Consider the following 14,099-nt stretch of genomic DNA (forward strand, 5'->3'; position numbering starts at 1 on the left):
CGAACCATTCTGAGCCACTTTTGACTTCTACGGAACTCAAAATCTATTTAATATAAACACATGAAATTTGGTTCATTTATTAAGACCCTTTAAGGCTAATTGGAACCCAAAATTTCATTAGTGTAGCTCAACCGGTTATTGAGATAGGTACATATGTACATCTAAAAACCGATATTTTTCTCAGACTAATAAAATTGCCTCATGTAATACTGACTTACCTAACATCAAAAACCTAAAACCCTCTTCCAGTTGACCTAGCAAGTTGAAATTTGTCATCCAGCTGGGAAATTGTTTGATCACAAAACTAAGATAAAGAAATAGTGATTTTTCAAGATTTGTGTTGGCTAGTTTGTATACTATCACAAGTATCACACTAAATTTTTGAAATGTAAAATAGACAAATATAATATAGCGTGTAGGTGAAAACTGGCCAAGTCAAATCTTGAACTTTAATTATATCCCTAGCGAATTCTTTTTCCGGCGAAGTCGACAACGACGCATATTCTTAATATTGAACTTGGCTCTCATTTCACATTTATGCTTTTGATGGGATTATTATTACTTACCATAGTATACCTACCTTAAATAGAATACGCCATAGAAAATTTAAAATCACGCCTTTTTTAGCTACTGAGAAAGTGGACTTTCCAAAGTACTTACAGATACTTAAATGATAGTGTCACTAATAGGCAATAAAACACCATTCAAATTGTAAACTAGGTATTATTTATAATTATTTATTTGCACGTTTTTCCATCTTCCGAGTTTTTCTGTATCCAGTCAATATAGTTGCTAACCTTCGTGTAGACTCCTAAAACAAAATCATGTTAAATGAAACGAAAGCTTATTTAAATAATGTTTAGTAGTTCAGTTCATACTTAGTTCAATTACCTGGGTATCGTGGATCAGCACAGCCAATGCCCCAAGATACAACGCCTGAAAAAGGGCAAAATACCAACGGTTATTAGCTTGAGGATGATAAATATTGCATTGCTTTGCTACTATTTTTCTATCAGGCGTAGATGTTTATTAAATATACAGTGTGTCGCGTCCAGGCGGGTGCTACGCCGCCTACGGTCGCGTTTTTATCGCTTGTCACCATGCCTGTCACGTTCTAACAAGTATGTAAGTGCGAAAGGGACGCGCATAGTGATAGGCGATAAAAATGGAACCGTGCTGCGCCCGCAACACCGATAGCACGGTCGCATTTTTATTGCTTGTCACCATGCCTGTCACGTTCTAACAAGCATGTAAGTGCGAAAGTGATGGACATAGTGACAGCGATAAAAATGGAACCATGCTGCGCCCGCTGCAGCGGTATCATGGTCGCTTTTTTATCATTTGTCATGTCATGCATCACTTTCGCACTTTCATACTTGTTAGAACATGACAGGCATGGTAACAAATGATAAAGAGCCGACCATCTTAGCCCTACAGCACAGATATCATGGTCGCATTTTTCAGCCGTATTCGAACAATGAGATACGTCAAATACTAGATATTGAAACGATATGGATTAGATATGTCAGTGTCAAACAAGTGTCAAAAGTGACGTATTTGTTTGAAGAAACGTCAATTTTGACACTTGTTTGACACTGACGTATCTAATCCGTATCTTTTCTAGATCTATTAACTGACGTATCTTAAAGTTGGAATCGGGCCGTTTATCACTTGTCGTGTCATGCGTCACTTTCGCACTTTCTTATGGTAACATTCCATTTCTAACCGCAGCTGCACTACCGGTACTGAACGCGTCGCTGTCATTGACAATTTCCATAGTAAAATTGACAGTAATGCAGCTGCGGTTAGAAATGGAATGTAAAAGGCTTGCTACACGGTCGCCGACAAGCCCCCAGACCGCGTGGCCTTGGCCGGTCCCGGACCGTGTAGACAGTTGTTACCAATAAAATTTGACCAAAACTGACCAAGGACAGACCAAGGTCAGACGGTTAGAAGGCTTGTCGGCGACCGTGTAGCAAGCCTTTTACCCTTACTTGTTAGAACGCCACGCCAGACATGGTGACAGATGATAAAAAGGTGACCATATTAGCCTTGCAGTATGATGGAACAAACGAAGCCTATGATATAATATGCATGACATACGAAATATGTTTTACCCAAGCTAAAGCGATGACGCTTCGCTCGTGATTCGCGCTCGCTCGGTTAATTAGAGGATAGGTGTACGTTTTAATCGAAAACTGTTCTCCTATCAATGTATAGCGAAATTTCAATAATTTCTTTAAAACTATGAATTTTCGCTGAGCATGCATGGGGGGTCCTATCACCTTCTTCTTAAGGTCCTCTACACTATCATTGGCCATCCTTTGATTCGTGAAAGCGGCACCGTGTAGGCATCTATTCTTATTTAATTGTTACATTCATTTTGTAAGATATCATGAAAAAAAAAAGGTTTTATTTTTTGAATTTTTTAACTCGCCTGCTTGTACGTATTTTCCAGATGTTTCAAATACTAGAAATGGCCCGCCGCTGTCTCCCTGAAATGTAAGTAAAAGGCACAATAAGATTCAGACCTTTGGGCTTTAAAATATGTACCACTAGGTAGGGACGTTTAGAATCCGTTGCTCTAATTGGTTACTTTACTCTACTTAAAATTAATTATTTTCATTCTGTGCACAAAATAAAACACCAGATAACTATTAGAAAAACATAGATACCTTGTTATTTTTAACCACAATTTCTAATTACATTTTATTACATTACATTTTCCAGCATTTTTGGTGCAGCAGAGTGGTGTTAACGGAATTGGTATAAATAATTTCAACCCTAATGATTAATTAGCGTTAATTACGTTAATATTAACCTTAATTAACCATTTCAGTTGAAATTATCTATTTCTTACTTTTTCAGCCAATTCCGTTAACACCACTCTGCTGCACCAAAGATGCTGGAAAATGTACGGTCATTGCTAATTAATAAGTCGGATTGAAATATAAATAGTAGGTGAGTTGACCGTGACGTCACTATACACTTTTTCATATAAATTCCGTATTACGCTACGTCTTACGTAGGCGAACAACGCGCGAACGCGGCGCGGCGCGGCGCGGCGAAAGCGGCCGCCGCCGCGCCGCGCCGCGCCGCGCCGCCTGACATTCGCGTGCAAATCGCGCCGCACCGCGTTCGCAACGAGATCGCTTACGTAGGACACTTCTAAGGGCATCAAAGGATTGATTTCGCCGCGCCGCGCCGCGCCGCGTTCGCGCGTTGTTCGCCTACGTAAGACGTAGCGTTAGCAAATCGTTTTGACAGTTCTAAAAAAGAAGCTGATTTGACTAGTAGCAAAGTAGCCAATAGAATTAAGAAAACCAACAGGTTAACATGTGTTACGATTTACGATATAGGGGTTGTTGCATTTTTTGGCAATAGACCGACTTAAGTAAGTATGAGACTTTGACTGATTCTCGGCAATATGATTAATTGATTAGGTACCTATCTAAATTCAAAATAAGCTTAGAAGACAGTGCCTGCTGCCAATTATCGTTGATGAGTTGAAACCAAGCGTAGGTACTAAACGGTTTGCTTCTAGCTAGCAGCTTTGCTATGCGAACAGCTAAGGTGTGGATCTTACTTGCTGCTTATCCATTCCCACAATAACTTTCAAATCTTAGACATCTCTTAGGCAACCATCCTCGATCACATAAGCTCTTACCGTCAGGTGAGATTGTGGTCAAAAGCTTTCCAGTAAAATAATCATTGACATCTGCTGTATCAACCATTTTGATCATACCTGACATCCATCCTTTCCCTTTGAGAAAGCGCACATCATAGTCGGCTTCAGATGTTGCGACAGCTTGGATTGCATGCACTCCTCGTCGCTCAGGATCTTGAGGGTGGCCTTCAGAAGGACTTTGGATGCCGAGGCCTCTGGGGCTATCCGTCCCCATCCGACTATAGTGCCCACTCGGTGGCTGAACTTTTGTCCTGTAAATGTGTAAGTATAGTTAAATCAGTGCAACAGAATTTAAAAACAATTGACATAATATTATAAATATTTTCAGTGGTTAACAGTTTTGTAGTAAGTAACATCAACCACTTAATAAACAGACTCGTAAGGTAATAGTACTGGTGCACGACGCGGTCCCAGTACATGTCATCTTGAAACTTAAGTCATTGTCAATGACAGCAATGTGTCATCTATTGGGCATTAGCATGTCGAGTACTAGTACGTTTACCTTATATAAAAAGTGCTAAGTGGAAACAGAATTCCCATTTTTACAAGCTTTTATTTACTTTCACCTGACCGTTGTCTGTCTGTCTGTAATCAAATCTTGCAAGTTAAATTTGATCCACTTCCCAGTTTCCGATTGAGCTGAAATTTTGCATGCAAATGCATGTATAAATCGGATGAAAATGCAATATTATGGTACCATCGAGCTGATCTGATGATGGAGGCAGCAGGCGGCCATAGGAACTCTGTGATGAAACAACGCAACCTAATTGTGTTTGGGGTTTTTAGAATTGTCTCGATGAGTATTAGTTGTCTGTCGTAAGACAAGTACAGTCAGCGATAAAAGCTTGTACCAAAAATGAAATTTTTGCCAAAAACTTATAGCTTTTTATTTTTTATATACTTACATTAAGCTTCATACGGTTTACCTCTCGCAAAGCCAAAGTAATCTTTGAACACCCTTTCTTATGATACCTTTATAGGTAAATACTATAGGTTCATAGTGTCGACTGCTACTTACCAGGTTCAGGCAAGCATATAGGGATGATGGTAGGTCCAAACGTCACGGGTGAGGTAAGCGTGGCGATCGCGATGTCGTTTTCGTCCCTCACTGCAGTCGAAGTGAAGTTCTCGTGGATGCTCACGTGGGAAATGTTCCTCTTCTCAACTTGTTTTAAATCGTCCAAGTTGTCCAAGCCGATGAGGACGTGCATGTCTTTGTGGTCGTCCCTTAATGAAATATTGTCTATTTTTAGTGTAGTTAAAACCGTCACGTTGGGGATAGTGCAATACCGCGTAACCACGAAATCCATTTAGGTTCATTTCCTTGTTACATTGTTTTAATTTGGAACTCTATCGACTTTTTTAGTTACGCGGTATTGTACTATCCCCGACTTATTACAGTAACGGCCGCGATACCTGTTAGCTATGATATTTATCCAAGAGGGATGCATTGAGATTGGTATTTTTTAAATCTGACTACGGCTCCCATACAGTTGAGTGTACAGTATCTTATGTAACGTAAAGTCACAGGTATGTATTTCAAAGCCTGTCATTACTCCGTTATCGCTCTCACACGTATAGCGTTGATTCATTGATTTGTTATTTGCAAACATTTTATTTACCTATACGAAAATCTTTAGTTCGTAAACTAGTGACTCTGAAAGATGCTCATAATTCGGTGTCACAGGCAGAGTTAAAACCTTTTCGAAGGTTACAACTGAAAAATTATAATATTATTGTTTTATATTTTGGCGCTACTTTTACTAATATAGTTATCCTAAAAGTCACATTCGTATTTAGCACCTGCAGCAGCATTATAATGTTGCAACCTAAACGATTACTGCTGCGGCTCGACGCCGGTGATGTCACTGTCAAGGCGACATTCGGATGATAATTGCAGCTGTTTAAGTAGTGAAGTTTAATAAAAATAAAGACTTGGCTTAGATCTCGTAACAAGGCAATAAAAAAACTGTTCGGGCTTTACTGCTGCGTTAATTTATTTGAGAAAATGACAGATAGACATTTCTAATTGCAGCAGTAAGTAATGCGGCTTCGACAGTCCCCGCGCCATGGCCGCAGCAGTAAGCATTCCCATTATAACAACAGTAATGTATTGTCACAACAGTAATGTATGACGTTCGTTGCCACATTACTGCTGTGATTAAGTAGAACGTTTCATACGTCACTCATTTTATCTAATCAATTAACAGTGACATCACCCGCTTCAACGCATATATTTAATTACCGTTGACGACTGCAGCACCGTAACGGTCGTCAGCGGAATGTTAGTCTTATTTTTACAAACGAAATATGAGCTAATTAAATGAGAAAGAAAGGCTGTGGGTGGCTTGATCAGTAGTACAAGCATATTCAGTACAAAAATGCTTGTGCACTGGAATCCCGCCTTAACTGTGGTAGAAACACAGCCCAACGCTTGAACTTGAATTATCCGCATTTTTGGTGTAACATTTATAATCTCTAATATGATGCATTACCTACTCTACACGCAGTGCTTTAAATTTTTCTTGATAAACGCACGAAACGACGGTTATAAAAGGCTTAACTCGTCTGCCGACTACCTGCTCTACTCCCACTATTCGCATAGTCAACAAAATGTAAACTATCCAAAGGTACACTTACCATTTGAAGCAGTGCCCGGCACTTAGCACGTGTCTGTCTGTAATGATAGCGCCCCCGCAGTGCATTCGATCAATTTTGATGATCGCCACCGTCCATGGAAATGAGTAAGGCTCTGCCCGTCTCCCACCCACTATTCGCTGGGACACTATTGTGTCCGAAGGAACGCCACATTCTGAAATGGTCCATGGTTCTCTATTAAGGAGGTGGTCGATTACAGCACGCGCTACGATCGAATGCAATCCACATCTTAGGGCAATTTGGTTCCCCTTGTGCATGAAGTAAAGGTTTATGTTAAACTAAATTAACTTTTATTTTTAATATTTGTGTAAAATGTATCTAATACATATAATATGGAAAACTTAATAAAACTATTGAAACATAATAACTCACCAAATGTAATCAAGTTAGAAGGTTTTATACATACTTAATTAAATACCATTTACGGTTAATTATTGTATAGTTAGGTACGATTATTTTTAGATTTACGTGTTAATTTTTCATCATTTCTTCTCTGTCAGAAGGTCAGAAGCTTAGAACGGTCCAAAACGGAGATTTTTATGATTAGAAATAGGTAAATAGGAATATTATTAAATTAATAGTTACGTCTCACCGCACTGTTGTCCATATGATGGCACGACCTAAAATATTAAAACAAAATCTTACGGGAAGTTGCATTCGGATAGTTCTAGTTTATGTAAATAAACAAACAAGAAATATTTTTGCCAACCTTAATATACCCTAAAAGCACTATTACACTAAAAATAGTTTGAAACATAACGTATCCGTCTCACCACACGGTTAACACAAGAACCAACACCAATTCGACTGGTCTGTCGCACTTATTTACGCACCACGAAGAAATTATGCACGCGATAATAATGGTCCTTTTAAATTCACCATGCCACAAGTCATAAATTAGAATAAGTATGACCAATTCAGTTCTACACTACACTATTACGCTATCAGTTTTTTATAAACAAATTAACAAACACGTTCTGCCAGCATACTCTTCGAAGACATGTTGCAAAACGTGTGACTGGCCGAATCGAAAATTGAATTCCGTTTGTTGACTATAATAAAACTATGACTTAAAGGAAAACATATTTCCTTATCATCGAATTTCACGCAAGTTATAACAAAACAAGAAACGGATACATATCTTTGCGTCAATTAAATACATTTTGCGTTGTAGCTAGGTAGAGGTACCTATGGGTACCGATACGAATTATTTTAATGAACAAACGAATAAAATAGAATTGGGTAGGCATTTATTATATAAAATGTTCTCATTTCTTCTCTTTGCTGATATATTGAAGTTCATAGGTAATAGTTAGCCTTGATGTTAGAGTTGCACCGCTGGGCATAGACCTTCCCTCTATTTCTCCACTCTAGATTTACTATTTATAAAACTTTTATACACAATATTGCCCGTCTTTGCTCTCTTTGTGGATCCAATCGATATACTTCGATACGACCGTGTAGACACCTGTAGAAATAGTGGAATTATAAATTAATTATTTAAGTTCTAGGTACTTAGTTGCTTTTGGTAGGTAACTGTAGTTACCCCTAGGCTAGGGGGTGTCCAGTGAAAGCTTTGGCAGTTACATATATTGATACATATACCTACATAGTATGTAAAGGTAAATATTTCCAGCTACTATTAATTATTGTGTACCGATTCATTTTATACGATTTCGTTTAATTGCAGGTATTTGCGAAAACTAGCCTCGCAAATTCTTGGACATAGGTAAATAATTAAGAAGTGGTAAGAAGATTAGGTATAAAACGCAAAACGCGGAAGCGTAATTTTTCCATTTTTTCCTTTAATATAAAATTAAGATTAGGTATGTAACAAAAATTGCTGTAAGTAATGTAGGTACCTGGGTAATCCGGCATTGCACAATCAATACCCCATGACACGATTCCTAAAAAATAAGTTTTGAATTAATACAGATGGCAAAACCGTCGCCCTCGAGATGGATCCGGTCTGTTAGTTTAAGAGTTCAACCCTTGCTACAATAAATGCTAAATTGCTGCTTGATTTTTAAACCAAAAGAAAATATTGATTGGCTCTCGTGAGCAAATCACGCCTACCTAATCACACTTAATGATTTAATGAGACAAGCAAAGCAATGTAATTATAAAAATTGGTGGATTTTGGTTCATGAATTTGCTTATGAGTGGTTAGTTATTCTAGTAACTAGTGATGTTCTCTATTTGCCCTGCTGCATTATTCACTTTCAACGTACAGATTTATTACATTTAGATACAGTCGGTTCCTTATCAATCTTATCATTTATTTAAGGGCTAGGACCTAATTATTTGAATTGGTCAATTAGGTACAATGTATCATTTGGAATAAATGGAATAATGATTAAAACAACAATAAAAATATACCAACCAACATGATACCACTTTCTGTTACCAGTGCTTGAATGAGTAGAAAACAGTGGTCCACCACTATCCCCCTGTTGATAAAAAAAAAATGTTAGTCTAATTATTGCTCGTATTAAAAAATACACTAACTAGATCAAACAAGGTAGACAAATCACATTCTTGCATATCTCTATAAGTTATAAGGCTACCATGGAAACCTAAATTACCTATTATTAGGTTTGTATGGCCCGCAGATCAACTCCACTTCGCAAAGGTTCAAACATCATCGTTCTGCAGTTTTTATTTGGATCTGGCTATAATGGCACCTATGGATTTATTATGGGAAAAATAGTACTCACTATTTGGGCACTTTTCGTTAAATTAAAGTATTTAAAAGATCGGGCGATTAAACTCAAGCTGGGGGCCGATTTTTGAAATTCGACTACTCGATTTCGTGTATTTCGTTCAATAATATCTCCACTACTACGCATTTAAATTCTACTAATAGAATTGAAAACGAGTGGTCAATACCACTCGATTCCCAATTTCTATCGCTAGTATTTCAAAAATAGCATTTCGCCGTTTTCCACCGATTTCCGAATGACGAAATCGAACGATCGAATTTCAAAAATCGGCCCCCTGCACGTACCTAACTCCCTTTTTCCTGAGATGGGTAGAAATAGAAGCTATTATCTCACCTGGCAAGCGTCTTTTCCATAAGCGTATGCGCACATCATTGTGTTGCTAACGAGGTTGTCTTTATAAATTTGCGTCTTTTTACATTTCTCTTCTGGCACTATCTTCACTTTGGTTTCCAATAGGTGCCTCGAAGATGTTAAGGCTCCCTGTCTTATCTTACCCCAACCAGCAACAGTCAGGGGAAGATTGTTAAAGTCCATGTCTAGAAAAAAAATCGTTTTGATTAACCTTCATGAGAATCAGAGCAATTTTTCTAGAGTTGATCTATAACAGAACACATTCTTGGATATCCACGAGATATACCCAAAGTAGGTCCTATTGTACAAAATGCAATTTGTTCAACATTCACTTCCAACGCTTTAAATTATTGGTCCTAGCCTTACCTATAAGGATACATAGGCAAATATGCATTGAAAAATTTAGGATAGAAAAGGGGTTTCAATTGATGTGTGGTAGGGCTAGCTATGTACAGTCGACGTCAAAGAGAAATTTACAGCCAAAGTAACAAAAAAATGTTTACACGACGTAAATGCTATGACAATAAAGTCGTGTAAATAATTTTTTGTAACGTTAGTCGTAAAGATCTCTTTGACGTCGACTGTACAAATACCAGAACATTCCCAAAAAGCGGAAACGTTCTCGAGAATGTTCTCAGAACATTCTGCAACATGGAAATTTATTGTTCCGCCATCTTGGATTTTTTCCAAAAAAAATTTTTTCTCATAGGAATCTAGAGGCCTCTATCTCCTGCCATGCCATATCTCAGCGCGCTCGGACCAACTTGAAAAAAAAAGAAAAAAAGTCGGCCATTTTGATTTTTTTTAATGCAGTTTGTTTTGTCTCGGGGCCCTTTATGACATTTGGTCGAGCACCCCCACCCCCCACCTATCAAGCACCGTTTAAAAGTTGCCATACAAAATAAAAGTGGCCAGTTTTCCCGGAATTGTAGCATTTTTCCAAAAAAAAATTTTCATAGGTATCTTGGGGACCCCGAACTGTGACCAAAATTTCAGCGCGCTAGGACAAACCTGAAAAAATAAAAAAAAGTCGGCCATATTGAAAAAAACATGACCGCGTCAAAATCTGCCAGAGTCCCTCTATGATATTTGGTCGAGCACCCCCCACCTAGGTCTGACCGTTTGGCCGGGCCGTCATACATTTTTCTGACCGGAAGCGGTAGACCAAATGTCGGAATTTTCTGCGGGTAAGGATACTACACCTAAACTATCGTGAATATTAATGGTATAAACTAAATAAATAAATAAATTCTCGTTCTCGAGACGAGAACATTCTCAGAAGTTACCGAGAAATTCTCATGTGGAAACTTTCGCAACTTTGGAAAGTTCTCGTGCGTGCATTGATAGGTAGGGCGCCACCGTCGTCGAACTCAAGCCACATATGGCTTGTGTGCCTTGGATACACATGCTAGCACAAATGATTGGTCCTACCTTCACTCGGCAAACAAATAGGCCGAACTTTATCGTCGAAGCGTATTCTCCTGTCAAGAGTTAGCACAGCGAGATCATTGATGTCCCGCACAGCGTTCGAGGTGAACCTGGGATGTTTGACGCCATTGCTTACTCTCCTAATTTCGAAGGTGTTGTCCAAGCGATCGTGCATGCCCACGTGCACTTTAAGATCTCGAAAGTGAACCCTGAAATTAAAATAATATATAAATAAAGCGTAAGCAGTATATTTGGTAAGCTTTTGGAAATATGATCAGTGTAATAGCTTTAAATTAGGTAGCCTCAACTCACACACTTCCTGTTCATAACTATCTGCCACATTCCAATCGATATCTTTTACGTGTGATCTTATAAATCTTATCATCACTACACCTTATAAAACAAAGTCCCCCGCCGCGTCTGTCTGTTTGTGTGTTTGTTTGTATATTCGCGATTAACTCAACAACTACTGGGGGCCGATTTTTGAAATTCGATCGTTCGATTTCGTCATTCGGAAATCGGTGGAAAACGGCGAAATGCTAATTTTTGAAATACTAGCGATAGAAATTGGGAATCGAGTGGAATTGACCACTCGTTTTCAATTCTATTTAGTAGAATTTAAATGCCTCGTAGTGGAGATATTATTGAACGAAATACACGAAATCGAGTAGTCGAATTTCAAAAATCGGCCCCCTGAACGGGTTTTCATGCGGTTTTCACCTTCTATCAATAAAGTGATTCTTAAGGAAGTATTAGGTGTATAATTTGTTAACCCGTGCGAAGCCGGGGCGGGTCGCTAGTTTATTTACCTATACGATATTTAGGTATCTGACTATACTGTGGAAAGAGCAGCAAACTCATAAAAAAGTTACATTAAACTCTAGGATCGCAAAGAGATCGATTAATGTGATGTGTCCTAGAATACTTATGAAAATTAAGTATTCGACAATTGCAAACTATGTTCGCCTTATCGTTATATGTCCCATCGCGTTACGCTCGTTAATGACATTAATTATGTTCTAAACTACGTTACCCAAACGTAATGCAGTGGCCGGCTGTAAGGATATGCAGATCAGATATGATAGCACCGCCACAGTGCAGCTTGGAACCCAGCATGAGAGCCACCAGCCAGGGGTATTCGTGTGGCTGGGCTGTAGTGCCACCCACTATGCGACGGTTTGTGCCCGCAATTCCGCATTCTGTCAACATATCGATAATCAGTTGGTTGAGAGCGATCGAACCGATGTTCCAAAAGGTCGAAAGCGCGAATCTTGCCGGAAGCGGTGAATATTTTAATCTTTCCTTTAATATGTAGTTTCGCCCACAGACACTATTATGCCCAATAAAAAAATATTTTAATGTATTTACAGTCTTAGGTAATGCCTATTTCGCGTAATTTTATCAGAGTGTATGTTAATTAGTATGTACATATAAGTGTGTGAGTTTTTTTAGTCTACCATCATTTATTTTAAGACCGTTCGCCTTTCTGCAGTCGCACGCAAATTTCATATTAGATAACGGCATGTTGCATCCGATATATATTAAACTATACATAGGTAGGTACGAGATCTCTATATAACATAGTATATATGACTGCACATAATTATGTATGCAGCAATGTATTGAATATTGCACGCAAGTTTAGGTTTCACTTACTTGCTTAAAAACAATATTGGTAGGTGCACCTTTTGTGTGGGCGGAACATGTAAGATTGATTTCAGAAAAAAAGTAATTTTCAATTTCCAGCTACAGTATTGTTGATCAATCACAGATGCAAAAATGTTTTTTTTTCATGATACAAAACATACACAAAAAATTCTAGTATGTACCTACATTATATTTTATGCATACTAAACCAATTAATAAGTATGTATAGGTAGTGTAAATCTAACATAGTCTTGGGTAGTGTAGACATAATTTTTTGGTTAATTATTAAACCAGTTAGTTGAAATTATCACGAACTAATTTTGTACCTACAGCCGGCGTATTATGGATGGCTTTATCCACGTGATAAAACAACTGTTACTTTTTAACACCGCGGGATAGAAAGTGACGGACACCGTTTTATCACGCTGTCACGTAGACAAGAACGACCATCATATCCGTACAGGTAAACATTAAATAATATATTTGACTTAAATATTGAATAGTGAAGATTGTTTACTGTAGTAACATATTTACCGCATGAAGAGTTATATCTCTGCCCGTAAGCCTAGAAAAAAAACACGAAGGTTACATAATTAATCTTGTTTTACTTATTGTTTGATCCATAAGTAGATATGGTGGAAATATTCGCTTTCAACGGGTAACTCTCGGTAGCTCAGTTGATAAAGCGGCGCGGCGGGCTGGTTTCTTAGAGTCGAGTTGAGTCACGGGGGTTTGGAGGGAGACTCGATCTCGGGACTATAAAAATTTCCAAATTTTTCCATTTTTACTTTAATCGTCATTGCTCTATAAATAATTGATTTCCACTCTGAAAATCGCTTCCGTCACGAGTCATAATGAGGTGAAAAATCACTACGGCCGACCTGTGATTAAAAGACGCAACAAGTAACTTACTAACTCTACGGAGAAGCAAATTATAAACAGTTTATACGAAAACATTGGACTACGTTACTGCTTGAGGGGCAAATAGACCAGTTCGGCATCGCTGCAAACGATTCATAGCAATAAAGTGAACGGAGGTGAGTTTTAATTAAAAACTGAAATTATTGCAGACTCGTGCATTGTAATTTGGAGTTTGGGTTAACTTACTTATTCCGTCGGTTGTATGATCCTAAATTATTTTCTACTTTATATTATTACATTGATGAAGAAAATGTATAGTTATTAGTTTTACAAAAGGCACAAGGCGTTCAAATTCCACGAGCCAACATAAGGAAACAATTAATTATCATCAAAATACTTTGCCACTCTTGTATGTAGATACAATGCCATATTCTCATCAGTATTTGAAGAACAAAGAAAGCCTTTCCGTGCTTGTGTGAAAAATGTGATTACCTATCTACCTACTATTTTAACATTTTTTTTTAGAAATAGAAAAGTTTTATTCATCTAGACACGCGGCAGCGTGTCAAGCCAAGTTCAAGCAAAGGAACTGGCTAGCCAGCGCCGAGTGTAATATTACACGAACCACTTGGTGCCACTTTTGACCCTTCTATAACTCAAAACATCTTTAACGTAAACACATAAAACTACGTGTGTTTAATTATATCCATAAGGATATCTAGAAGCCCAAATTTCATGACGCT

General features: G+C 38.1%; 1 protein-coding gene across 1 annotated transcript; it reads right to left on the reverse strand.

Annotated features, from left to right (window-relative positions):
• Positions 1-703: 703 nt before the first annotated feature.
• On the reverse strand, positions 704-13,531 carry LOC134674909 (plasminogen-like). The gene is made up of 13 exons (XM_063533068.1): positions 13,408-13,531; positions 13,030-13,060; positions 11,882-12,047; positions 10,852-11,057; positions 9,403-9,605; positions 8,730-8,796; positions 8,209-8,253; positions 6,329-6,500; positions 4,707-4,915; positions 3,746-3,939; positions 2,438-2,495; positions 892-936; positions 704-811 (listed from the first exon to the last, which is right to left on the reverse strand). The coding sequence occupies exons 1-13, from the start codon at positions 13,450-13,452 to the stop codon at positions 738-740; spliced, it is 1,515 nt and encodes a 504-aa protein (XP_063389138.1). The 5' UTR covers positions 13,453-13,531; the 3' UTR covers positions 704-737.
• Between the last annotated feature and the right edge of the window lie 568 nt (positions 13,532-14,099).

Source organism: Cydia fagiglandana, chromosome 2, assembly GCF_963556715.1.
Source record: "Cydia fagiglandana chromosome 2, ilCydFagi1.1, whole genome shotgun sequence".
NCBI lineage: Eukaryota > Metazoa > Arthropoda > Insecta > Lepidoptera > Tortricidae > Cydia > Cydia fagiglandana.